General features: G+C 42.6%; 1 protein-coding gene across 1 annotated transcript in view; it reads left to right on the forward strand.

Annotated features, from left to right (window-relative positions):
* Nucleotides 1-1783: 1783 nt before the first annotated feature.
* LOC118706501 (adhesion G protein-coupled receptor E2-like) overlaps nucleotides 1784-26480 on the forward strand; it is a 36547-nt gene continuing 11850 nt past the window's right edge. The window contains exons 1-13 of the mRNA XM_045573540.1: nucleotides 1784-1856; nucleotides 5140-5190; nucleotides 5558-5680; nucleotides 9359-9508; nucleotides 11432-11485; nucleotides 11845-12054; nucleotides 12101-12289; nucleotides 12889-13005; nucleotides 14412-14458; nucleotides 14577-14654; nucleotides 15278-15455; nucleotides 25831-25938; nucleotides 26126-26346. Coding sequence (XP_045429496.1) covers nucleotides 1826-1856; nucleotides 5140-5190; nucleotides 5558-5680; nucleotides 9359-9508; nucleotides 11432-11485; nucleotides 11845-12054; nucleotides 12101-12289; nucleotides 12889-13005; nucleotides 14412-14458; nucleotides 14577-14654; nucleotides 15278-15455; nucleotides 25831-25938; nucleotides 26126-26346 — 1557 coding nt within the window. The 5' untranslated portion in view covers nucleotides 1784-1825. The remainder of the gene's footprint in view (nucleotides 1857-5139; nucleotides 5191-5557; nucleotides 5681-9358; nucleotides 9509-11431; nucleotides 11486-11844; nucleotides 12055-12100; nucleotides 12290-12888; nucleotides 13006-14411; nucleotides 14459-14576; nucleotides 14655-15277; nucleotides 15456-25830; nucleotides 25939-26125; nucleotides 26347-26480) is intronic.

The following is a 26480-nucleotide window of genomic DNA, read 5'->3' on the forward strand; positions in this document are numbered from 1 at the left end:
TGTAGGCCTGCTCCCCATCCTTAGCACTGCCATGGTGGCAGGAGAGGCTCCAACTACTGCTGCTGTGCTAGCCAGCCATGTGCCCAGCTTCTGGCTGAGTAGAGTTCCCCTTGTGGGAGCACATTGACCACCAGGGACAGCTCCTGCATTGAGCATCTTCCTCCTGGTGGTCAGTGCTTATCATAGCTACCAGTCATTCTGCTGTATAGTCAATTTGCATATTAGCCTTTTATTATATAGATGTCTGTTAGATCTGAACCAGTTGTTGAAGTAAAGAAACAGAAGTGTCCTCATGTTGACAAGATTAGAATTGATGGGGATAACAGCCGGGCATGGAGAACGGATGGGGGACAGAAACAGGCTGTGGGGTAGTCTCATGTGCATAGGACAAGGCAGATTAAAGGAGTACAAATTAGAGAAGCAACACGCTGGCAAATTTTAAGGCCAGTAGAAGCTATGACCAGACTGGAAATGCTGCCAGTCAATCTGAAGACTGAGTAGAAAAGGTTGGGGCCCATTGTAGGCCTCTGAGGACACAGATGAGAGCCATGAAAAGACCTCTTTATGGGTCAGATTTCTCTCTGGGCATCAGCAAATTACGACAACACCTGCCTTATTCACCATCAAAGTGTAATGTGAGGATAAAATGAGATTTTGTATGTGGCAGCGCATTTTTGGATTCTTGTTAAGTGTTCAATGGAATACACCCATATAGATAAAAATTGAAAGTAAAAGAAATATATAAAAATTGTAAAAATATAAAATAGCAACAAGACATTAACTTTTGAAAGTCCTTGAAAAAAATTACAATAAAATTATCATATAATCCAGAAATTTAATATCTGGGTATTTTTCTGAAGAAAATACTAACTAAAAAATACTGTTAATTGCAACATTATTTACAACAGCCAAGATATGGAAACAATCTAAGTGCCTATTCATGAATGATGATATTATTTAGCCCATTAAAAAAATAGAATGAAATGTTGCTATTGATGACAACATGGATGGAGCTGAGGGTCATTATGCCTAGAAAAATAAATCAGATGAAGAAAGTCAAATATCATGTGATCTCACTTATATGTGAAATTAAAAAAATAGTTATTAGATACAGAGTGCAGATTGGTTACTGCCAGAGTTAGGGGGTGAAGAGGGGGGAATGGTTAAATGGAGTGAAAAGATACAAACTTCCAGTTATAAAACAAATAAGCCATGGCATGTAATGTGCAGCATGGTGACTATAGTCAATAATAAAGTGTTGCATACTTAAAAGTTGCTAACAAAGTAGAACTTAAAAGTTCTCATCACAAAAAAATTATAATTATATATGGTGATGATTGCTAACTAGACATTATGGTGATCATTTCCCAGTGTATATAGTTATTGAATTATGATGTTGTACATCTGGAAGTACATAATGTAGGCAATTATACCTCAATAAAATATCTATTAATAGATAATAAATAGGTAATTCTGTTCATTCTGACCTAAGGTCCTATAGGGGCAAAAAGACCAGTAGAGTGATTCTTCATTTGGGGAGGTCTTTGAATGCACAGTATCACATTTTCCTGTGTAAAAACATTTAAAAATTACCCTTAAAGAGGCTTCCTGTAAAGACTTAAAATACTATGTAAATTCTTAAAAAGAAGAACTGGAGTCCTTGAGAAGTTAATTATTGGGCAGATTGTGGGAAAAAAAGAATCCAAATCAACAATTTCTTAAGTTACTTCCTCTAGGACACAATATATACTCCAAACAGAACGAGTGTTTTAACACACACAGACTGAGATCAGACATCCTCAGTGGCTGGACTTGCATCTGCACCATGAGAAACAGAGGCCTAAGCGTGTTGTCAGGTAGGTAAAATTATAACAATGACCACAGACAATTAAAGCTATCTGGGAACTCTCTACCCAGTTTGAAAATATTATGTTTTTGCTTGATACCTGACTTATTTTTCCTGGTATCTCTATAAGGTACAAATGGAAGAAAGTTTAAGGATATTAGCTCGTTTATAATAAATCTCAAAGGAGAAAGTTAGTGATACCTATTCCTAGGGCATACTCAAGGTCTTAACAGATTCTTCCCATTTAACCACTAGTTTTAGTCCAGTTTCTTCAGAGAAGCAGAATCAATAGGAGGGAAGGAGGGAAGCAGAGAGGGGGGAAAGGGAGGGAAAGAAGGAGGGAGAGAGGGGAGGAGAGAAGGAGAAAGGATGGGAGGGAGAGAACCAGGGAGAGGGAGAGAGAAAGGCAGAAGCGGGGTGAGAAATGCACTATTATAAGGAATGAATGAGCTCATGAGATTAGTGGAGGCTGAAAAGTTCAAAATCCACAGGGCAGCCAGTAGGCTGAAAACCCAGGGAGAACTGATGTTGCATCTGAAGTCCAAGTCTAAAGGCAGTTAGGGAACTAGCCAATCTTGCTCAGTGGACAGAGTGTCAACCTTCAGACCAAAGGGTCCCAGTTTGATTTCGTTCAAGGGCAAGCACCTTGGTTGCAGGCTCTTCCCTGGCCTGGGCCCTGGTCAGGGAGCATACAGGAGGCAACCAATCAATGTGTTTCTGTCTTTCCCTCTCTCTTCCAATCTCTCTAAAAATAGAATAAAAATTTAAAAAGGCATTGGGAAGCAGAATTCCTTCTTAGATAGAAGAGGAAGTCAGTCTTTTTTCTCTTACAGTCTTTAATTGAATGGATGTGGCCCACCCAGATTATGGAGGGCAATCTGATTTACTCAAAGTCTACTGATCTAAATCTTAATCTCATCTAAAACAGATCCAAAGTCATAGAAGCACAGAACAGACTGTCAAACCTAAGAGGAAAGGCAAGGGTGTGTGAGTGGATGGGAAGAGATCAACTAATGATCTTATATGTATATATGCATAACCCAGGAACACAGACAATAGGGTGGTAAAGGCTTGGGGTAGAGGGTAGGGGTAGGCTGGGAGAGGTCAATGGGGGGAAAGAGGGACATATGTAATACTTTCAACAATAAAGATTTTTTTAAAAACTTGAATTCACAACAACAGATTATCACATATATATGATATATCATATATAATATATAATATATATCACACACATATATATCATATATATTATATAATATATATCACATATATATATATCATATATATAAGATATCTATCTATCTATCTTTGCCTTATCAACCAGAATGATCAGTTGCTATGATGTGCACTGGCCACCAGGGAGGTAGGGATTGCCAACCTCCCACAATCCGTACCTTCCTGCCCGCAGGCCCCAATTACCTGATCGGGGCCCTCCCCAGGCTGGGTCAGGGAACCATCAGGAGTGGGTGGTGGCAGACATAGCCCCTTTTTTAGGGGAGCCAAGGGCTAGCTCCCTACTTGGGGCTGGCTGCCAATCTCCCATGACCTGTCCCTCCCCTCAGCTAGCAGGCCCTGATCCACCACCCACCCACTGCAGTGGTGAGGCACCAGTGATGGCCACATCCGCATCCGGTGTCCTTTCCTTCCTTGCCCAGCCTGGTGACCGTTGCCTCCTCTCTGGCCCGGCCCCGATCACTCTGGCCCGATCCGCCCTGATTGCTGGCGAGGCCTAGGGACCCCACCTGTACACAAATTTCATGTCCTGGGCCTCTAGTAAACAAATGTTTGACTAGATGTCTGGGTACTGTAGTCCAGCCAAATTGATACATAAGATTAACTATCACATATCATTATTTTTCAGAAGGGTAGATAATCAAACTATCTGAAAACTCTATTATGTTAAGAAATACATGAACATTGTGTGTGTATCATGGTATGATTTAAAGGATAGGGAATTAATAAAATAAATATTAACAAGGTCAGCCAAAGGCTGGTTAGTTTTTATTTCCTTCAATACTTTGGATAATAACTGTAACCTAGTAAGTTCGGTGTTTCTATTAGGTCGTCGCCATTGGTTGTAATTTGCTCCCTGGTTTTTATAAAACATAGCCACATTTATCATTATCTGATTTGTGGTACATGATGTTTTTTAAGAATGGACACATTTTAGAAACTTCTTGTAAAGGCACACAGAGCTGGATTTTCATAGGGCCTGCTGGCTCATATGGATGAAAGGACGGACTCTGGATATGTGATCCAGGTATTGCCTGTAGGGTAGGTTTCATTCCTCGGCTCCTGAAGTGGTTTTCAGACCATAAAGCCTGTTCAGTAACTTATTCCTTAGGGCTGAACGGGAAGGAAAAGGGCAAAGGCTGTGCCCTCAGTGCTTTGTCTGAGGGCCAGGAGCTCATGTGGAAGGAACCAAAGAAGCCATGGGTGCTACACCCGGAGAGGCCACTTAACAAGGACATAGTGACTCTACCTGCAGCTGCCTTCATTCTCACTCCTCACCGCTCTCCATTCCAGGGTTCTTTTTTTATTTATTTAAAAAATCTTTATTGTTGAAAGTATTACATATGTCCCCCTCCCTTCTTTTTTAGGAACATTTTAGATTCCCAGATTTAATCTTGCAAATGTCCAGAGATAAGTATCTCTCTGAGTTCCTGGAGGAATCTTCAAACATTTTTAACAAGAGAAAAAAATGAAAAGAATAAGACTATTTTTCAACACTGGTATATTTCACTAAGATAGTATAATCACTCCCATTCATTCCAGGCTTCTTATCCCTGCTGGCATTGTGAGCTAGGGCTCACACTTTGGGAGTCTAATTCTAATACCCAGCTCCTTTTGTACACCCAGAAAATGTATATTTAACAGGGGAAATGATCCTGGAAGAGAAATCCTCAGATTTCTACCATTGCCAGAGAACAAGAAACTGGATCTTATCAAAGGGACCTTTAAGATCTACCCCCTTCATTGGCACAGGTTGGGGTTTCTAAGATGTGTCCCCTATCAGCATCCATCATGTATGTTCTGTCCCCTGACTTGTGACAACTGAGGATCCATGAGGACTGTATCTGTTGGTGACTGATTTCTCAGGTCGTTCTGGGAGGTGGGGGGGGGGAGATTGAGTCCTCAATTCCCAGTAAAGTACACGAAGGACCTGCTGGACGGCCATGGGCTGCAGGGCAAGAACCCCCTCCGAAGGAAGCAATGGCCATGCAGCCAGGTTTTGAAATTGGAGATTGACTCTCTTTCCTTTGTCTTCTTGTCATGTTTTTCTGTCCCAGAACTGTCAGTGCTGCTATTGTTGCCATTGGTCGCTGCAGCACAGGATTGGGGTAAGTCTGCCTAAACAGATGCCCATTAGTGATATTAAGCTGGCAGGGTGGGGCCGGGAGATGGGGAGGAGTGCAGGCTGTGGTCTGGGCCCTCTCAACAGCTGGGAAAGAAGGAGGCTAATTCTGCAAATGAAGCTTGGAAATGATCTTCTGGAGATAAGAAAAGCTGTTTTACCTCCTTAAATGCCTATATATATATATATATATATATATATATATATATATATATATATTCTATTCCTCTTCCAATAGCAGTTATCCCTCCCTTCTCTCCCCTCCTCCAGTCTTGAACCAACAGTTGTCCATGGCTTTATCCATTCCTTGAGCCTTCTGACCATGGTCTCCACCTCACTGTTCCACCCCACAGCCTGTATTCGATGGTGCCCTCCGAACCCTCCATGTGTCAATCCCCGCGCCTGTCACTGCGCACCCGGATTCAGTGCTGCACCGAGTAGCGTCTTCACCCACGGCCACTTGAAGAGTTGCAATGGTACAAAGGTTTCAGGGAATGGGGTGGAGGGACATAAAGAGATTATGGGGATATATTGTGGAGCATCCAGAACAGCACAAGAGGAAACAGGGCAGGGGAGTATGAGGGAAGTGGGCAGTTAGGATTTTGTGATTAGTAGGAAGGGTGTTTAGAGCTTCCACAATGGATCTGAACTGTGTGCCACTAAGTGGCTCTCTGACCTTTAGAAAATTATTTCTCCTCCCCCTCAGTTTCCTTGTCTGTATACTGAGGGTAATTATTGTACCTACCCCTCATGGATGGTGTAAGACTTCATAGTTACCTGCATGAAAAAAAAATTAAGATGAGTGCAGAGAAATTGTCAATAAACATGAGCTATAACCATTGTTACTGCTTGTTACTGCCAATTATTATTTTCATAGCACAAAGAAAGGAAAGAAATAGTGGAAGCAATAGGAGGAAAGAAATAACCAGAGCTCTGAGTCTCAGGCTCTCCTACTAGCTAGAGAATCCTGCCCTGGTTTTCCATCTCATCCTCACAGCAGAGCCAGGACACAGACAGAGCTAGAGTTTCCCCCCCACCTTCACCCATTTGCCCCACTCCTGGTCACCAACCATCTGTTTCTGTATCTGTGTTAGTGTTTTTTTTTTTGTTTGTTTGTTTTGTTTTTAAATTTCACATTTAAGTCAGATTATTGTATTTGTATTTTTCTATCTGATATTTCACCTAGCCATAATGTCACATAGGACAAGGTTTCCTTCCTTTTATCACTGAATAATATTCCACTATAAATGTATGCAACTTTTTAATTATTTACTTGTCCACTAGTGATCTAGTGTTGTTTTTGTATCTTGGTGATTGTAAATAATGTTGCAAAGAACATGGAGGTGCAGACATCTTTTCAAGATTTAATATTATTTCTTTCAGAGAAATACCCAACAGTTCAGGTGAATCATGAATCTTTAAATATTTGAGGATTTTTTCACAGAGGCTGCCCCAATTTAAATTCCCACCAATAGTACAGTAGTACTATTGGTGGGAATTTAAATTGTAAAGTATAATAGTATCTCGTTGTGATTTTTATTTGCATTTCCCTGGTGACTAATGATGTTGAACACCTTTTCATGTATCTGTTGGCTATTTGGATGGCTTCCGTTTTGGGGGCTTTTGTGGGGTGAGAGGATTTATGTCTTCTTTGGAGAACATTTGTTCAAATCCTCTACCTAATTTTTGAGCTGATTGTTTGGGTTTCCCACTATTAAGTTGCATGAGTTTTTATACATTTTAGATGTTAACCCTTATCAGAAACAGGATTTGCAAATATTTTCTCAAAATGGCCGGTTGCTTTTTCATTGCAGAGATGGTTTTCTTTGCTGTACAAGAGCTTTTTACTTTGATGTAGCCCCCTTGTCTATTGTTGCTTTTGTTGCCTTTTTTTTTTTTTTTAAATGTCAAATACAAACATTCATTGCCAAGACAAATGTCGAGGAGCTAACCTCCTATGTTTTCTTGTATGAATTGTATGGTTTCCAGGAAGTATCAGTCTTTGAATTACCAAATTTGGGCCCAAAGAGATTTAGTTACTTGACAAAGTTTGGCAACTAATAAAGTTGTAGTGCTAATGTCTAAAGCTAAGGGGTTTTATTCTTCAAGAGAATTGGATCATAAAATGAAATTATAATACTAACAATGGTTCAGGTGAAAATTTTATCTATGTGCATTTGACCACCATAAAAATTGGGGTGGGGGTATAAAATTTTACATCAGGAAATATTCTTCATCTAATTGAAATACTCTTAATGCATATTAATTGGTCATAAGTGAAAATATTCTTAATATATGTGAACAGATGAGAAAAATATACCCCTAAAATTTTTCAGTCTTCTCTATCGGGGACTTATGGTTGATTATTTTTGTCATTATTTTATTTTATTTTTCTCAGAATCCAAGTGTTATTTAATATTTGTGGAAAGGTAACTTTTATCAGGAAAAGAAAAAGATGTTGTTGTCACTAGTACTCTGCCCATCCATGACACTAGTGGTATTCCTAAAAGTTTCTTTGTGCATTTGCATGTCACATGAGAAATTGTAGACTGGATAGACATGAAGAGAAGATGCTACTAAGGTACCTGGATCCCAGCTCCCTTTCTAAAGGCACTTTTCAGGTTGAGGAATTTCCCACTGTTATGTCCTTCCATTCCACACCTTATTTCCACTTTTCCTCAACTCCTCTACCCGATGTCATCAACCCTAATGGCAGGTCTCCAGCCATCACTATCACCTGAAAAGAAGAAAAAAGACTTATTGCCCTGATGGGGGCTAAACATGAATGCCACAGATGTGAATCCTGCCCAGCTCCTCTCCTGTCCTGGTCTGACTCCATAACCTAGGCCTTAAGATGGAAATTCATGAATTTAGAAAAGAGACTGACCTGGTAGGAGACTAATTGACTCCTCATGATCCCAATGAGTCCTTTCCCTAAAGCCTATATATATATATATATATATATATATATATATATATATATATATATATATATATTTTTTTTTTTTTTTAATTGATTTTTTTTACAGAGAGGTAGAGAGAGGGATGGAGAGTTAGGAACATTGGAACACTGATGAGAGAGAAATATTGATTAGTTGCCTCATGCTCATACTGGGGATGTACCTACAACCAAGGTACATGCCCTTGACCGGAATCAAACCTGGGACCCTTCAGTCAGTAGGCCTACACTCTATCCACTGAACCAAACTGGTTAGGGCAGGCCCTAAAGTCTTTGATCCCCTGTTTGGAATGTAAAGGGTCAAACTTTCTGTCCCTACATTTTTATTCATTTGGTTATTATTAAATTGCTGTTGTTACTCAGTGGTGTCCAGCCACTGCTCGATGGATCCCTGAGCTACTCAAATGAGACCTGGCTCATGGGCATCTTTCTCTAAGGATTAGAGAACATGGAGAGATAAGATGACAGAAAACATCCCCATGACTTAGCTGTGAGTGTCTTCATGCTAGTTCTTCATTTCACATCCCCTACTGCCTCTGATGACAGGAGATCTTACCCAGGATGGAGATAGGAAGACTGTTCCAGAGATATCCTGGCATCTGTAAAAGGCTGCCATTGGGATCTGGGGAGTTGAAAAAGAGGGTAGGGTGTACTTGGGCCACTGTGATTAAAGGGAAATGAAAATTGTCAATGAGCAGGGGCTGACACCTGGCTCTATCTCTAGGTGTGTGATGAGTGAGTGCCACCACACCTTGTACAGCCCCCACTCATGATTACCTCCATAACCTTAGCATTGAGGATGGCCATCAAATTCACTGTCACCCTAACTGGAGGCCACCCCCAAGTCGCCCAATGATGCAAATAGCATCACAATTGTCCCGATTCTGATAAGGGTTAACATCTAAAATCAGTGTCTCCATCTACCCCTCAAGTCCTGAAGATAGAGATGCAGACCTCCTTTCAACCCCATCATGATACAGCAGAGTGTCTGAATGTAGGTGCCTCAGAAAGTAAATATGGGCTGAGGAGTCAGTAGGCTCTGGGGCAGCTGATTCTGCCCAGCCCCATCCTAGAAGTGCAACCCTGGACCTGTGTTCTCTCCAGCCTCCATGACAGGGTCATACTGGAGGGCAGGGTCTCTGCCCAGTGGGAACTTTTGCCTTTGAGAGTTGACATTTTGCCTATTGTGTTCCAGACATCAAGGAGTGTGGACCAAAGTCAGAATGGTCCTGTGAAATACGTTTAGACTGCCAAGACTTCACGGAGTCCTACTGCAGATGCAGCCGAGGCAACGGGCCTGTTTCTGAGGAAATGTTCCACATTGATCCCGACAAACCATATATTGGTGAGAAGGATCCCATGTCGTCCACTTTCTCATTTATTAAATTTGGGGTTCTCAACCCTTTCTCAAGGTTATCAAAGAGGCAGCCTGGGTCCTTACCAGGTCACCCACCCTCTCTGAACCCCAAGATTCTGAATGCCCCTACCAAGTGCCACTTATACAATTTTGGAACATCCTCTTGCTACTTGGCATCTTAATTTCATAAAACAAAGAAAGTGGTATCATTCAAGATACTTCAAGAGCTCACAGAGTACTTCATTCCATTGCAATATCTATTATTTTCTTCTTCATCAGACACTGCCAGGCTGAGATCTTCCCCCACTAGAGTCCACATGGGCTTGGCCACCCCAGAAGCACTCTCAGATCTCTCAAGCCTTGATGAACCCTGTTCAGAAATGTGGGAGTGGGAAGAGTCAAGGGTCACCCCATGTGGCCCAGCTGGCCCTGCCCTGGCCAACAACCACACTTGGTGAAACCCCTACTTGCACCCTGACCCCACTTCTCAGCCGCATCTATTTTCCCAAGCAAGGCTCCATCCTGATCCAACCCAATAAATTCAGTTCATGGGTCTATGGGCAACTCAGATAAATAGGATGGATGTTGTGTTGGAGGTGGGCAGGGTGAAATAAACCACCCCACACATACTCAGAAAGTGAGATAAATGGAAGAGGCTCCTATCTGAATGAGATTGAAAGAAAGGATGTAGTTGGACATCATTGCCCCATGCCTGACCCTCTCCTATAAAGGTCAACTCAGGCCACAGGGGGACCCAAACTGAGCCCAGTCAGCAGGACTTATAAGTTGGTATCCCTGATAGAGATAAAAAAGCCAGATAACAGAAACAGTTGCCACCCCTTGGCCATCAGCACCTGCTCCCTTCTTCAGCCACCCAACCCTTGCCTACTGCTGGCCTTGCTCAGAAGTGGATTCTCACCAGTTCCTGCCAGTCCAGGGGATGACTTTGTGGGGATTATGAGAGGCATCTTCACCACCTCAAGCCTGCCTGGCTGGATGTCCAGTGATGACCTGGCATCCACTGTCTGGGTGGCTCTTGCTTGTCTGGCATCATCTTCATTCTCCTTACCCTTTCCTCCAAGCCCCTTGAGGAGTCAGGATCATGGGTGGGTCTTGGGCCAGCTTGAGTCTCAGAGTTAGCATGAAGGGAGAACCCTGTCTTGCCAGCATCACCCGGTGCCAAGGAGAATTAAGGCAGAGAGCAACTGTCCTGAAGGGGGCAGGACAAAGGCCCTCACCAGGAGCTAAGCTGGGTACTGCTCAGGGAACACATTTCTCCTGCATTTGGCTCCCAGGAAGGTCCACTCTGGCCTTTCTCCAAATCCTCAGGCTGAGACACAGGTAAACATGATGTCCCCATCCCACCTGGGAGCTGCCAAGGAAGCGAGTGCACAGGGGCTAAATGACAGGGAGAACTCAGGACACTTCCATCCACATCTGGACAATGGAGCATTGAAGCCACAACATTCATCCATTGGATGCCTCCCTGTGAATAAGAACTGGCACCTACTCACTAGGAGGAGAAAGTGGGGCCTTTTCAAAACAGATTTATGCCACTTTCCAAAGAACATGGGAAATGGCAAACCAACCTAAGGATTTTCTCCTTCAAGATATATCCTTTCCTTTGGAAATGGTTAGAGTTTCTAAGATGTGTTTCTGTCATCAGCTGTGTGTATGTTCTGTCCCCTTACCTGTAGCACCCGACTATCATTGACTGACTTATTGGGGAGGCCCAGGAAATGGAAGGGAAAGACAGAGTCCTTGATTCCAAGCATAGAAACCTCAGAGAAGTTGCCAGAAAGCTGTGGGCTGCAGGGCCAAAGCCACCTCCAAGGTGGAGGTCTGTGGATAGAGGCTGAAATTGGAGCTCTACTCTCCTATCTTGATCATCTTTCTGTCTTTCTGCCCCAGGACTCTTTGGCCATCTCATTTTGACATTGCGGGCTGCAGATGAAGCCCTTAAAGGTGAGTCTGCCCAGCCAGGGCAATTAATGACATTAGCTGGTTAAGTGTTTGCTGGGGTCTGGGTTCTCTCACTAACAAGGAGAGGAGGCTTACTCTGAAAATGAGGCCAGGGAGGGTCTTCTGAAAATAAGAAAAGCTATTTCTTCCTCCCTAAATGACCAAATTTTTCTGAGCTCTTCTAAGTCCAGTGGCAACCATAACTGTCTCTTCCCTACTCTGGTATCCACTGTCTGGTGGCTCTTGCTTGTCTGGCATCATCTTCATTCTCCTCACCCCTTCCTACAAGCCCTTGCATCTCCAGCTGGTAGTTGACTTCTTCCATGTCATGGGCCTTCTGACAACGCTCTCCATACCCACAGCCTCTACCCCAGAAGACTGTGCTTGGTGGTGTCCTCTGAACTCCAAATGTGTCAATGCCACTGCTTGTCGCTGTGCTCAGGGATTCAATTCTTCATCTGGAGAGATCGTCACTAGCCGCTTTGAGAGATGTGATGGTAAGGGGCTTGGAGTGGGCATACAGAGATTGTTGGGGGGAGGTTATAGGGCATCCAGAACCCTCACCACTGAGAGCAACACAGAAGCTTTTTTTAAAAAAGATAATCCTTTTGCCAATAGCACCAGAACCCTTCGCTGCCGAATCTGGGCATGGAGAACACGCCCTAGTGAATGAAGATGCCGAACTTGGCCCGGTCAAACCAAGAGGACCGCAGTCGGGCAACCCGGGACTCTCAGGTGGGGTTGAAGTGTGGGGTGCCGCGGGCGGGACAGGGCACGGGCAGCAACCACAGAAGCATTTTGTCAAGGGTTAGAGAGAGGAGACAGGGAGGTGGGCAATCAGGTTTTCGTGATTAGTCTGTCAGACCCACTACCCATTTTTAAATTGGATGATGTAGTTTTGTGTGTTTTGTCTGTTGAGATAAAAGAGTTCTTTATATAGTATTTTGGATGTTAACTATTTATACGATATATGATTTGCAAACATTGTCTCCCAAATTGTAGGTTGCCTTTTAATTATTTTATAATTATAAAGACAGTGTTTATTAAAATGCATTTCATTTTAAAAATGTAATTGAGTCTACAGACATTGTATATGTATATGTATACAGATACTTATATTTATATTTATTGTATCTCTTCTTGTCCATGAGATATGAGGTCATTTGGCTCACTATCTGAGGCATAAAAGAAACAACAACAAAAACATTAAAGAGCTGTCCTGGACACCCACCCTCTCCATACCTCAAGGCTGAGAACTCTCCTCAGAGTGTCACTTCTGGATGTTTGGAACCCTCATCTCCACCCACCTGATATCTTATTTTCGAGAGAGTGATGACATTTAAGTTGCTTCAAGAGCTCACTGTTTTGTGTTCCAATGCAGTATCTGTCTTCTTTGTCATCACCAGTGACTTCCAGAACGAGAACTTTTCCTACCCGAGACCCTATGATCTCAAACATTACAGATAGACTCTCGGACCTCCCAGGCAATAATGGATTCAAGGATCCTGTCCAGGAACAAGGGGGTAAGGAGATTCAAGGGGGAGTCCACCTTCCCTAGCCAGCCCTATCCCTGGCCAACAACCCTGCCACCCTGACCCCAATTCTTATCTACTTAGCCTCCATCGATGTTCCTACACAAGGAACTTCCCTACCCTTCCCAAAAATTTCAGTTCATGACCTGAAGACCCAGAAGAATGTTGTTTCAGGTCTTGAAAACATGACATGGACCCCACCAAATAAAAACACTCCTGTAAACTCAACTCAAAAGGAGAGGCTCCCATCTGAACCAGACTCCAAAGGAAATGATCTTTAGAGATCATGGACTCAACCTGAACCAGGCTACAAAGAACCACATCATCAGGGATCATGGATTTACTCAGGGAAGAACCCAGGTCTGTGTCCTGGTTGGGATGTTAAGGGGCCAGAGAACAGAAACATCTGCTGCCCCTAGCCCATCAGACCCTGCTCCCTCTCCAGCCAGCCAACCCTCACCTTCACTGGTCTTCCTCAGAGAAGGATTATCAACACTTGCTGCCAGTCCAGGGAAATGCCTTTTGGGAGTCAAGAAAAGTACGCAGGGATGAGTGACTGGAGGTTAGCTCCCAGTGTCCAACCTGGACTTGGTGTCACTATCTGGATGGCTCTATCCTGTCCAGCATCTTCTTCATTCTCCCTGCCCCTCTGCCCTATAGCCTCATCCTTGGGATTGGGAGTGGGGAGTGGGAGAGGTTGGGGGAAGGGATGTCTGTAATGAGGGCAGTTCTTGGATCTTCTCTATCAAGATGTCTTAGTGTTAGTGTGGAAGGGACAGCATGGCTTTGACAGCGTCAATGGGATTCCAAGGAGAACTCAGTGAGGAGCTGTTCTGGGGAAATGAGAACTAAGGCTATCACTGGGAGGCAAGTCAGGTCGTGACCAGGAAATGCAGCATTTCCAGAGCCCTGGATTCTTGTGAGAATCCTCTGTCTAAATGTTCAGGCTGGGACACAGGCAGCTATGATGTTCCTACGGTAGCTGGGAACTTCCCAGGAAATTTAGGGAACTGGGGGTAGCAGACATGTAGGACTCAGGCTCATTCCATCCACATTTGGACAAAAGAGCATCAAAGCCACCACATAATTATGCTATGAGGCTTCCATGTGACTAGGAAAAAGTGCCCACTAAGTGAAGGGGGAACAGTGGAACCTCTCAGGTGCTTCTATTCCCAAACCAGGGTCTGAAAATTACCAAATGACAATCTGGGAAGGAACCTGGCATGGGTCCCCAGCCCTACCCCCAACACACACACACACACACACACACACACACACACACACACACACACTCACACACACACACACACACACACACTCACACACACACTCACACACACACACACACACACACACACTCACATACACCTAATGATCTGCCCTTCTGTCTGCACCAGGGATCTTCCCCAACTGGAATGCACACCCTAGAGTCAACAACAGCAAGGTGAGTGACTCCCGCAGGGACAAAAAGGCAGGAAATACCTTCAGCACCCACCTATTTCCCCCAACTTTCCCCATCTACCTGTGACACTCTCTGACCATCACATCTCCCTTCTCCCCAGAGACTCTACCCCTTGGTACAAAAATTTAATGATTTGTACAGAGACTTCAAGTCAGCCTCAGATCCAGACAACATCCAGGTAAGGACAGGACTTGGGAATGCAGTGGAGACATCCCATAGAGAACTGGGGAAGCCTTGGTTTGGGAAGAGGCACAATGGTGCCCTTCTCTGAGTCTCCTCTTCTCCTAGGGTGGGTGGGGAAAGCAGACATGCAAGTACTTGTACTCACTGTTAGATCCTCAGACACCAACTAACACCTTTCTTTCTTTCTTTTTAAAATATATTTTTTATTGATTTATTACAGAGAGGAAGAGGAGGGATAGAGAGTTAGAAACATCAATAAGAGAGAAACGTTGATCAGCTGCCTCCTGCACACCCCCTACTGGGGATGTGCCCTCAACCAAGGTACATGCCCTTGACCGGAATCAAACCTGGGACCTTTCAGTCCACAGGCCGATACTCTATCCACTGAGCCAAACCGGTTTCGGCCAACTAACAGCTTTCTTGCTATTCCTGCCCATTCAGTTTTCATCACCCTTGGCATTATGAACAGGACTGACCTCTACATGGCTGGATTGCAGGGGCAATCTGGTACTACCCAAATACACAGTATCTAGAATCTGTTTGCTGGAGCTGAGTGGGCAAAGTTTTCCTGTAGCCCCTGTAGTGCATGGGCCAATGGCTCTGTGTCCATACCCCCAGGACCTCATACAGGAGGTGGATGACTTGCTGGAGAGCCCAGGGGACCTGGAGACCTGGCCCCACTCAGATCAGAACTATGTGGCCACTAACCTGCTCCTCAACATGGAACATGTCGTCAGAAAGCTGAGCAAAGCCCCACCCAATGAATCACTGACCTTTGAAGCAACTGGAGGCACAGGTAAGTGCCTGGGTCTGCTCCCAGGCTCAGCCCTGTCCACCTCATTCCTGCACCTCATTCCTCCCCCAACCTCATTCCTGCACCTTATTCCTCCCCCAACCTCACTGGAGCTGAGTGACCACTCATAAACAAATTAAAGTAAAAGCTTAAATAGAAATGAATAAATTTTGCTAATAAAATAATTCAGACAGACAAACAAATACTGAATGCTATCACTTATATGTGGAATCTAAAAAAATAAACTCATAGATACAAAGAATAGATTAGTAGTTGCCAGAGGCAGGGGGTGAAGGGCTGTTGAAATGGGTGAAGGAAGTCAAAAGGTACAAACTTCTACTTAGAATATAAATAAGTCATGAGGATATATATGTATGCCATGGCAATTTTAGTTGGTAATACTGTATTACATATTTGACAGTGTCTGTGCAAGTAAACCATAAAGGTCCTTATCAAGAATTTTAAAAATTTAGTAACTACGTATAATGACAGATGTTAACTAAACTTATTGTTGTGATCATTTTGCAATATATATAAATATCAAGTCATCTGTTGTACATTTGAAACTAATGTTATGTCAATTATACTGCAATAAAAAAGAATGAATAAAATGACAATTAATATACATTTTCATTATAAAATTAATTATGAACAGTGAAATAAAAATAATGAAAATTTTAAGATGAAATACAAAAGGCTTCAAAAGAGAACAATTTACTTAATTTTGAAGAATATAGATTTAGCCCTGGCCAGTTTTGCTCAGTGGTTGGAGCATTGGCCCATGTACCAAAGGGTGTGTGTTTGATTCCCGGTAAATGGCTCATACCTGAGTTGCAGATTCAATCACAGGCCCTAGTCAGGAAGTTTGCGGGAAGCAATCAATCGATGTGACTCTCACATCAATGTTTCTCTTTTTCTCTCCCCCAATCCCTTCCACTCTCTCTAAAAATCAATGGAAAAAATATCCTCAGGTGAGAATTAACAACCAAAAAATAATATCCTATCTAATAAAGAGGGAATATGCTAATTGACCATAACATCTTCACAAATATTGTGGTGCCCACAGCCAATAAGGAGGGAATATGCTAATTGACTTCAATGCTCTCACAGCCACAAGATGGCATTGCCCAATCCCCCAAACCCCCAGTCAGCCAGGGCTGGCCCAAGGTGCAGGCAAGCCTCAGATGATAGCTATCCAGCTGCCCAGGGCCATCCGAGGCTCAGATAACCAGGGCCTGCCGAGACTTGCCCTGCTGGCAGTGGCAGCAGCAGAGGTGTGATGGAGTGTCTCCATCCCCTGATTGCTGGTTGCCTCCCACCTCTTAGGGTTCCTGGACTGTGATAGGGGGCAGACTTAGTGCATGAATTTTCATGAACTGGGCCTCTAGTATATTTAATATTACTTGAACCCTAGCTGGTTTGGCTCAGTAGATAGAGCATCAACCTGTGGACTGAAGGATCCTGGATTTGATTCTGGTGAAGGGCACATGCCCAGGTTTCAGGCTCGATCCCCAGTGAGGGTGTGCAGAAGACAGCTGATCAATGATTCTCTCTCATAATTGGTAGTTTCTATCTCTCTCTCCATTCCTCTTTAAAATCAATAATATATATATAAATACTTGACATTTAAAATAATTTGTCTTATTGAGGTAAACTTCACATAACATAAAGTTGACCATTTTAACCAAAGTGTACAATTCAATGACATTCAGTATGTTCAGAGTTGTGATCATCACTCCTAAAATATTTCTAAAATATTTTCATCACCCCAAAAGTAAGTACTGTACTAACTAAACAGTTGCTCCCACCTCCAGGCCTTGGCAAGCATTTATCTGTCTTCTGTCTCTATAGATTTGCTTATTCTGAATATTTCATAAAACAGGATCATTTTTGTTACCCTATAATTTAGTTTCTTTCACCTAATGATGTTTTCAAGATTCATCCATGTTGTAGCATGCATTGTCAACTGGTGGTCCTTGGGGCCAACAGGAGTTCCCAGTTTGGTGAAGAAGGAAACTTTATTTACTATAAAATATTTCAATGGTGATACAGCACAGCTGTAAGAGAAGTAAGACTGATACAGCCCAATTTTGATACAGCATAACTGTGAAAGCACAGCTATAGGACAGCCCTGGGGCCAGGCCCCTCTTGGGGTAGACATCTCTGTTCTGTTCCTCAATGGTCTGCTCTGCTTCAGCTCAGCCAGGGAGACAGTCTTCATTCTAGAAGGAAAAGTAGCTGGCTTATATGGACAGAAGTTCCCATCCTGATTTTTGATAGGTCAATTCTTATGCAAATGAGGATGCCAAATACTCCCTGTTTGATTGCCCCAGAAGGCACTAATCTGATTGGTCAAAATATAGCTGATCTGATTGGTTGACACTGTGCATCTCTGATTGGATGGGGAAGCCTCCATCCTATTGGTTGAAGTAGGATTCCAGGATACCTTCATAGGGGTTGGCTCAGATGGCAGGCAATTTAAGACAGAGGCAGGCAGTTAGCACAGAGGTTTCTCCGTGAAGTGCAGTTTGCATGAGTGGCTGCTATGAAGAAAAGGCTGCTGCACCTCTGCTTTTTTTATTTTTTTTTATTTGAGCCCAGTTAGCTACCAAGAGCCCTTCTTAGTAGGGGTGTTTTAATCTCAGGAATCACAGTATCACAGTTATTTCCTTTTTATGTTTGACTAATATTCCATTGGATATGGATATAGCTCCTTTTGTTTACACATTCATTCATTGATGGACATGTGGGTTATTGCTTCCTTTTGACTATTGTGAATAGTCCTATTATGCATATTGATGTACATGTTTTATATGATAACTTTTTCAGCTTTTTGGGATATATAACTTAGGGTGAAATTTCTGACATGGTAATTCTATATTCAACTTTTGGGGGAGCCACAAAACTATTTTTCCAAAATGGCAACTTTTCCATTTACAGTCCCACCAGCTAAATAATAGGGTTCCATTTCCACATCCATATATATATATATATATATATATATATATATATATATATATATATATATGGTATATTGATTGATATCAGAAGGAATTAAGAGAAAGAGAGAGATAGAAACATCAATGGTGAGAGAGAATCATTGCTCAGCTGCCTCCTGCACACCCCACACTGCCACAACCCAGGTACATGCCCTGACCAGAAATTGAACCATGAACTTCAGGTTCATAGGTCTATGTTCAACCACCGAGTCACCGCAGCTGGACCCTTATTCCTTTTTTATCCTGGAATCTATTTTGTTGGATATAAGCATTGGCTACACCTGCTTTTCTGTGGATGCTATTTGCTTAGAGAATCATTTTCCATCCTTTCACTTTGAGTTTATATTTGTCTTTGCAAATTAGATGTGTCTCCTGAAAGAAGCAAATGATTCAATTTTTAAAATATATTTTTATTGATTTCAGAGAGGAAAGGATGAAGTGAGAGAGATAGAAACATCAATGATGAGAGAGAATCATTGATTGGCTGCCTCCTGTACACCCCCTACTGAGGATCAAGCTGACAACACAGGCACGTGTCCTTGACCAGAATTGAATCTGAGACCTTTCTGTCCTCAGGCTGATGCTCTATCCACTGAGCCAAACCAGCTGGGGTTATGATTGGATTTTTAAAATATTATTTAATTTTTTTCTTCATCATTTATCCCCATCTATGCCCTCTTCCATTTCTACCCACCCCATCCCCCACACTGTTAGCCATGTTCATGAGTTCTCTCTCTCTCTTTTTTTTCTCAATCTCTCTAACTCTATTAACCTCTCCATTCTCAGAGCTATCTGCCTGTCCTCTATTAGTCTCTATTTTGCTTAATAGTTCAGTTTGTTTATTAAATTCTATATATTAGTGAAATCATATGGTACTGTTTTTCCTGACTGGTTTATTTCACTTATCATAATGTTCTCCAGGTCTATCCATGCTGAGGCAAAGGGTAAAATTTTCTTCCTTTTATGACAGAGTAGTATTTCATTCTGTAAATGTCCCACATCTTTTTTCCCCAGTCATCTACTGATGGAACTGCTTCCAAATCTTGGCTATTGTAAATAATGCTGCAATGAATATAGGGGTGCATATATGCTTTCAAATTAGCATTTCAGGTTTCTTCAGATAAATTTTCAGAAGTGGAGAAGTGGAATCGCTGGGTCATAAAGCAGATCCACCTTTAATCTTTTGAGATACCTCGGATTTGGATTTTGATCCAATCTGCCTCTCTGTGCCTTTTTATTGGTGAATTCCTTTCATGTACATTTCGGGTGATTCTTGGTGAATGAGGATTTCCTATAGCCATTTTATCTTTTGTTTTCTGGTAGCTCTGTGCCTCCGCTGTTTGTTTTTTTCCTTGTGTTCCTGTCTGTTGTTTTTGTTTGGTGGTGGTATTTCATATTTTCCCCCTCTATTTCCTCTTTCTTCTAAGTTATGTGTCTCAGTTTTGGGTTTTTATGTGTAGTTGCCATTAAGTTCACATGAAAGAAATTTTCATGTATACAGCAGTCTTTTCTCTCTCTCTCTTTTTTTTTTTTTTTTTTTTTTTAATGTATCTGATCTCCATGTCATTAACTTTTGACAGTTTTAATACCTTGTGCTTTGGAAAGGGCCTTGATGAGTTGAATGTTCTGTTTGCTTAATTCTTCCCATCGTTTTCCAGTAGGTGGTGCTGAATCACAAGTTTTTTCGTTCTCCTGAATTGCTCTGCTTTTTCAGATCTCTGAGGGGAAATGGCCTGTGCTCCCTGGGAAGGTTGGAGAAGCCTTCCTAGTTTAGATACCTCGGTCTTAGGAGAACAACCTTATCTGGGGAAAGGTGGTAAACGATGGGATGAAATCCCAATGCTGCCCCCTGTCTCCAGACACTGCCAGCAGCACACTGTGATGTGTGGGGTGGGATGAGCTGGGGGAAGTTGCTTTGCTTTCCCAGTCCTGGTGACTGGCAGACCTCTGTGGCATCCACGCTGTGTCTCCACTCGACCCTGGGATTAGCTGAAGAGGGTGCATGTCACTCAGGTAGAAAGAGTTTCCATAGTACTGATTCTTGGGTTTGCAAATAATTGTTGTGAGGTCGAACCCTGGAGTCAGAAGAAGACCACCGGAGGCTGCTGATTGATTAAAAACAGCAGACAAGGATTTATTGAACTGGCTAGGATGGCGGAAAGAGCACCACATGCAGGTGGCCACACTCACGACCACACCATTCCAGGTGTAAGCAGTCCTTTAAAGGTCTAAACCAGAAAAAATTTTCCTTTGTTCTAAATAATTCTAAAGGCTGGGAACGACCCTGCAGGCTGTTGGATGTAGGAATATAGCCCTATCTTGTGATAGCAAATAGTACAGAAGCAGAGCTGAGCGGTTAATCTCTAAAAATTATCTACAGTTTCTACTCCTGGAGATACTGAGTCAGTGGGAATCAATTTCCTGTGGTTCTGGTCCACAGGCACAGGAAAATTGCCTTAGCCTCCAGGTCTCAATCTGAAAGCTGAGGCAACGACCCTATTGTTTAAGCAAGTAAGCTAGTGCTGAAGCCAGAGTAGCAGGGTTAAAATTCAAACAGCAGTTTTTACGCAAGTATGGTTGCTACCATACTTCAATAATGTGCTTTGCAACCCAACACTTGCTGCTACAGCTTTTTCTGGGGCCTGCTGCTAGCTCTGGGAGAATGAAAGGGGAGCTCTGGAAGGGTGAGTGGAGGCAGCCAGGCCTGTGGCTTGGTTCTCTGTCTTCATCCCTGCACAGGTCACTGAGATCAGCTGCAGCTCATCCTGCCCACTCCTGCAGGATTCTCACGGAACCTGCCTGCTTTTCCCAGCTGAAGGCAGTGCTCCCAGCCATCTGATTCCTCCCCTCTCTCAGCCTCGCAGAGAGCTCCAGCAAGCTTCCGGCTTCTTCTCTGGTCCATTTCAGCTCTTCTCCTTCCCACCTTCCCACTTTCCTCCCACTCGCTCACCTTCAGATGTTTCAATGTGCAAATCTCTCAGACAGGTTTGTGCATTGGGCTGGGAATCCTTTGTTGAATTGTAGCTATTCAAATATTTGAAACTTCAAGGGGAGAGACCAAGGCAATCTCTCATGCTGCCATTCCTCTGATGTCACGTCCAACATTGGTATTTTGATGTGGAATACATTAAATCGATACGTTACTTTGGGTAACGTATGGACACTTTAATGATGTTAGTTTTTTCATCCATACGCATGGTATATGTTTTTATTTATTTCTATCTTCCTCCATTTCTTTCTACTATGTCTCAGTTTTACCTCCTTGGTTATATTTATTGCTAGGCATATTTTTATGCAATTTAAATGAAGTTGTTTTCTTGGTTTCCCTTCCTGGCACTTCATTACTGGTGTGTAAAAATGTGACTGAATTCTCAATAGTAATTTGTATCCTGCTATTTTACTGACTGTATCAGTGCTAGTAGGTATTTGGTGGAATTTTGAGGCTTCTTTCTACAGTGTATAATGCCATCTACAAATAATAACAGTTTTACTTTTTTGCAGTTTGGGTGCTTTTTATTTATTTTTATTTGCTGATTGCTGTGGCTAAGACTTCCAGTACTACACTGGGTAAAATGTGGTGAAGTATACATCCATGTCTGGTTGTATACATCCTAAGGGGTATAATGATAACTGTGAGTTTGTCATATGTGGCCTTTATTAAGTAGAGGTATGTTAGCTCTATTCCCACTTTGCTGAGAATTTTAATCACATATGGAAGCTGGATTTTGTCAAATGCTTTTTTTTTTTTAAAAATCTGTGGATATGATCATATGATTTTTAGCCTTCATTTTGTTTGTGGTGTGTCACATTAATTGCATTGCAGATATTGAACCAACCTTGCATACCAGGAATAAGCCCCAGTTAAGCATGGTGTTCAGTCTTTATAATGCATTGCTGAATTCAGTTTGTTCATGGGTGTTTTTTTTTGTTTTTGTTTTTTATAGCGTGTTTGCATCTATGTTCATGGGAATATTAGCCCATAATTATTTTTGTGGTATCTTTTTCATTAGAGTAATGGTGGCCTCATAAAATAAGCCCGAGAGACTTCCCTCCTGTTGAATTTTCCAGAATAATTTGAGAATGATAGGTGTTAATTCTTATTTGACTGTGGTAAAATTAATCTGCAAAGTCATCCAGTCCAAGACTTTTGTTTGTTGGAAGTTTTTTAAAAAAATTATTACTGCTTCAATTTCATTAGTAGTAATCAGTAAACACGTGTGCAGACCCTAGTTTAAGAGGACACTTGGGTTTCCAACAGCCTTTCATCTCACCTGGGAGGACAGAATAACTACTGATTTTCACAGCTGTGAGTTGTGGCGGCTCCTCTGTTACTCTGGGCTTGGAGCCAATGTGGGGCTGGGACTCCTCGGACCTCTGCAGCCAAGATATCTCTCTCAAAGCTCAACTACTGCACTTGAGGACTGAGCCAGCTCATCTCTGCCCTCCTACCAGTCTCTATGTAGCTTCTTCTTTATATCCTTAGTTATAGGGCCTCTCTACAGCTAGTCTTCCAATTGTTCTCCAAGTTGATTGTTCTATAATTTAGAAATTATTTTGATGTACTCATGGGACCTACCTTGCCATTTTGACCAGAACTCAGTACTATATTGTTGTGTGTGTTTTTGTTTATTTTGGAGGGGGGGGTTGTTGTTGTTAAAAATATTTTTATTGATTTCAGAGAGGAAGAGAAAGGGAGAGAGAGATAGAAGCATCAATGATGAGAGAGAATCATTTATTGGCTACCTCCTGCATGCCCTCCACTGGGGATCGAGCCTGCAAACCAGGCATATGCTCTTGACTGGAATCTAGCTTTGGACCCTCCCATGGGGAGTAGGCCTAAGCTGCAGTCTGGCCACCCTCTGCCGGAGGTGACCGGGCTGATCAAGGGAAGGCACCAGCCCCATTACCCTGCTGCTGCAGCCACTGCCAGTCACCACAACCACCAAGGTGTTTTCATCAACACGGACTCCAGTCCCTTTACTGTGAAAAAAAATGACAACTTTCTTTAGGCATTTTCAAGATGTGTCTTTCATAGGATATGATCTTTCTTTCTTTCTTTCTTTCTTTCTTTCTTTCTTTCCTTCCTTCTTTCTTATCCTCACCTGAGGATATGTTTCCATTGAATTTTAGAGAGTGTGGAAGAGAGAGGGAGAAACATCAATGTGAGAGGGACACGTTGATTGGTTGCCTCCTGCATGAGCCCTGACCTGGGCCCTGGCCAGGGAGGAACCTGTAACGTTGGTACATGCCCTTGATCAGAATCGAACCCGGACCCTGTGTTTGGCAGGTCGAAGCTCTATCCAATGAGCCAAACCAGCTAGGGCAGGATATGACATTTCTTAGCCCTCCAGCAGCGGATCTCCGTTTTCTCCTCCAGGAGTGAGGTGGAAAAACCCTAGATCATCATCTTGGATTCTTATAACCCAAGTTACCAAGAACACTACAAGTAGCGGTATACAGGGAGCTTAGCCAATGAGTGGTCAGAAAAGGTATTTACACTCGAACTGGTTTGGCTCAGTGGATAGAGAGTCGGCCTACAGACTGAAGGGTCCCAGGTTAGATTCCTATTAAGGGCATGTACCTTGGTTGGAGACACATCCCCAGTGGGGAGTGTGTAGGAGGCAGCCAATCGATATTTTTTTCTCATTGATTTTTCCAACTTTCTATCCCTCTCTCCTCTTCTCTGTAAAAAAAAATCAATACAATATAGTTAAAGAAAAGAAAAGATGTTTCACACATCCTGCATTGTGTCCACTGGGCTAGGGGCATGTCCCCACCAACTGGGGGTGGGGAGAGTGGGGAGACATGCTCCCAAGGCCAGAGCCAGCCCCATGTTCTGGGTACCAGGCTGGGGGGTGTGCTAGGACCACAGCAGCCATGACACAAGGATGTTTCAGCCCTGTCCCCAGCCACTTGGTGCCTGAACCCATAGGCCTGGAGTGGCCAGGGGGTGTTCTGGGATCTATAGGCTAGGAGAGGCCTGGGTCCTGAGGATGTTCCTGGACCCAGGCTGCTCAGCGCCTGTGTATGCAAATTAACCATCATCTTTGTTGGGATAATTTGCATACTTGCTCTGATTGGCTGGTGCGCATAGCAGAAAAACAATCAATTTGCATGCTTCTCTTTTATTAGTTTAGATATATATTGTATATTAGAGGCCTGGTGCATGAATTTGTGCATGGACAGTTGGCTGGCCTGCCTGCTGGTCGAATTCTTGGTCAAGGGGACAATTTGCATATTAGCCTTTTATTATATAGGATATACACTGAGTGGCCAGATTATTTTATTATGTGTTCAGAGATCATAATAATCTGGCCACTCAGTGTATGTTAGATATTGGCCTGCAGTTTTAGTTTCTTATGATGTCTTTATCTAATTTTGTTTTCAGGATGATGGTGGCCTCATAGAATTATTTAGATAATTTTCCTTTCTCTCCTAATTTATGAAGAATTTTACAAAAATTAGTGTTCATTTTTTGATAAATGTCTGGTAAGAATTTACCAATGAAGCCATCAGTTATGGGCTTTTTATTTGGGGTAGCTTTTAATTAATGGTTCAATCTATTTACCTGTTATAGGCATGTTCCAATTTTCTATATCTTATTAATTTCATTTGGGTGGTTTGTATGTCTCTAGTAATTTCTTCATTTTATCCAGGTTATCTAACTTGTTGAATAATCGTTCATGATATTCTCTTATGATCCTTTGTAAATCCACATTATATATATGCCATCATTATGTACACAAAATATTATGTGTTATACTATTATCATGTTTACTATATATATATATATATATATATAGTCTGGTGCATGGATTTGTGCACTGGTGGGGTTCCTCAGTGTGGCCTGTGGGGATTGGTCCGAAACCAGCAGCTCCTGCCTGCGGCTCCTGCTCATGACACAAGGATCACAGCCCCATTACACCTGCTGTGGGCTCACACACAGTCAGTTGCAATCAGGAGAGGCTCATGACACCATAGCAGTGAATCCTGCATCTGGTGCCTGTAGGTCAGCTGAGCTGCCACTCCCTTTGTGGGAGTGCACTGACCTTTATTGAGCATCTGTGCCCTGATGGTCAGTGTGTGTCATAGTGACCGGTCAACCAGTCATTCAGTCATCTGGTTGTCTGGTAACTTAGGCTTTTATATATATATATATATATATATATATATATATATATATATATATATATACATCCATACATACATATACATACATATATATATATATATATATATATATATATATATATATATATATATAAACATGTAATACATTTATATAATATATTAATCATATATAACAGGTTATTATAGCAACCATTGCAGATTCAATTACTAATTTAACAACCCCACAATATAACTTCCACAACTCATAGAACTGTCTCTGAAGATAAAGAAGCCAGGAGACAGGAAGATCACCTTGAGTGTTAACCAGGCAAAGATGATGCTGGATTGGGATGCAGTACAGGAATCTGGTGATTCAGGTAAGGCTGGCATGGGGAGAAGTTCACTGAGGTTTCACAGTGGGGCAAGATACCCAAGAGTGAGACAAATGGAGAATTGAAGTTTAAAGAAAAGTGTGGGCTATGGTGGGGTCCACAAGAAAAGAGTCTACCTGAAGAAGGGGTCCTGTGAGCCCCTCAAGATGTCAACCATGGTCTTTTCCTATAGGTCCATCTACGGTGGGCCTTTTGTCCACCCCAGGAATGGGCAAGTTGATGGCTGAAGCCCCCCTAGTTCTAGAAGCTGAGGAGCAGCAAGTTCTTCATGAGACACACAAGGGCCTGTTGCAGGATGTCTCCCCCGTCTTGTTCTCAGATGTTATCTCTGTCTTTGTGAGCAATAATAACACCCAGAACCTAAGTTCCCCCATCACCTTCATCTTCAAGCATGTGAGTCCTGCTGGGATGGGGCTATAGATATAAAATGATCCTGATTGCTGGGAATAGACTTGAGGTTCTGGGGGCTCTCCCATGGGTGCATCATCTCCCCAGGACAGCCCATCACAAGCAAGATTTGGATCAGC

The sequence above is a fragment of the Pipistrellus kuhlii genome, unplaced genomic scaffold, assembly GCF_014108245.1.
Source record: "Pipistrellus kuhlii isolate mPipKuh1 unplaced genomic scaffold, mPipKuh1.p scaffold_m20_p_52, whole genome shotgun sequence".
Classification (NCBI taxonomy): domain Eukaryota; kingdom Metazoa; phylum Chordata; class Mammalia; order Chiroptera; family Vespertilionidae; genus Pipistrellus; species Pipistrellus kuhlii.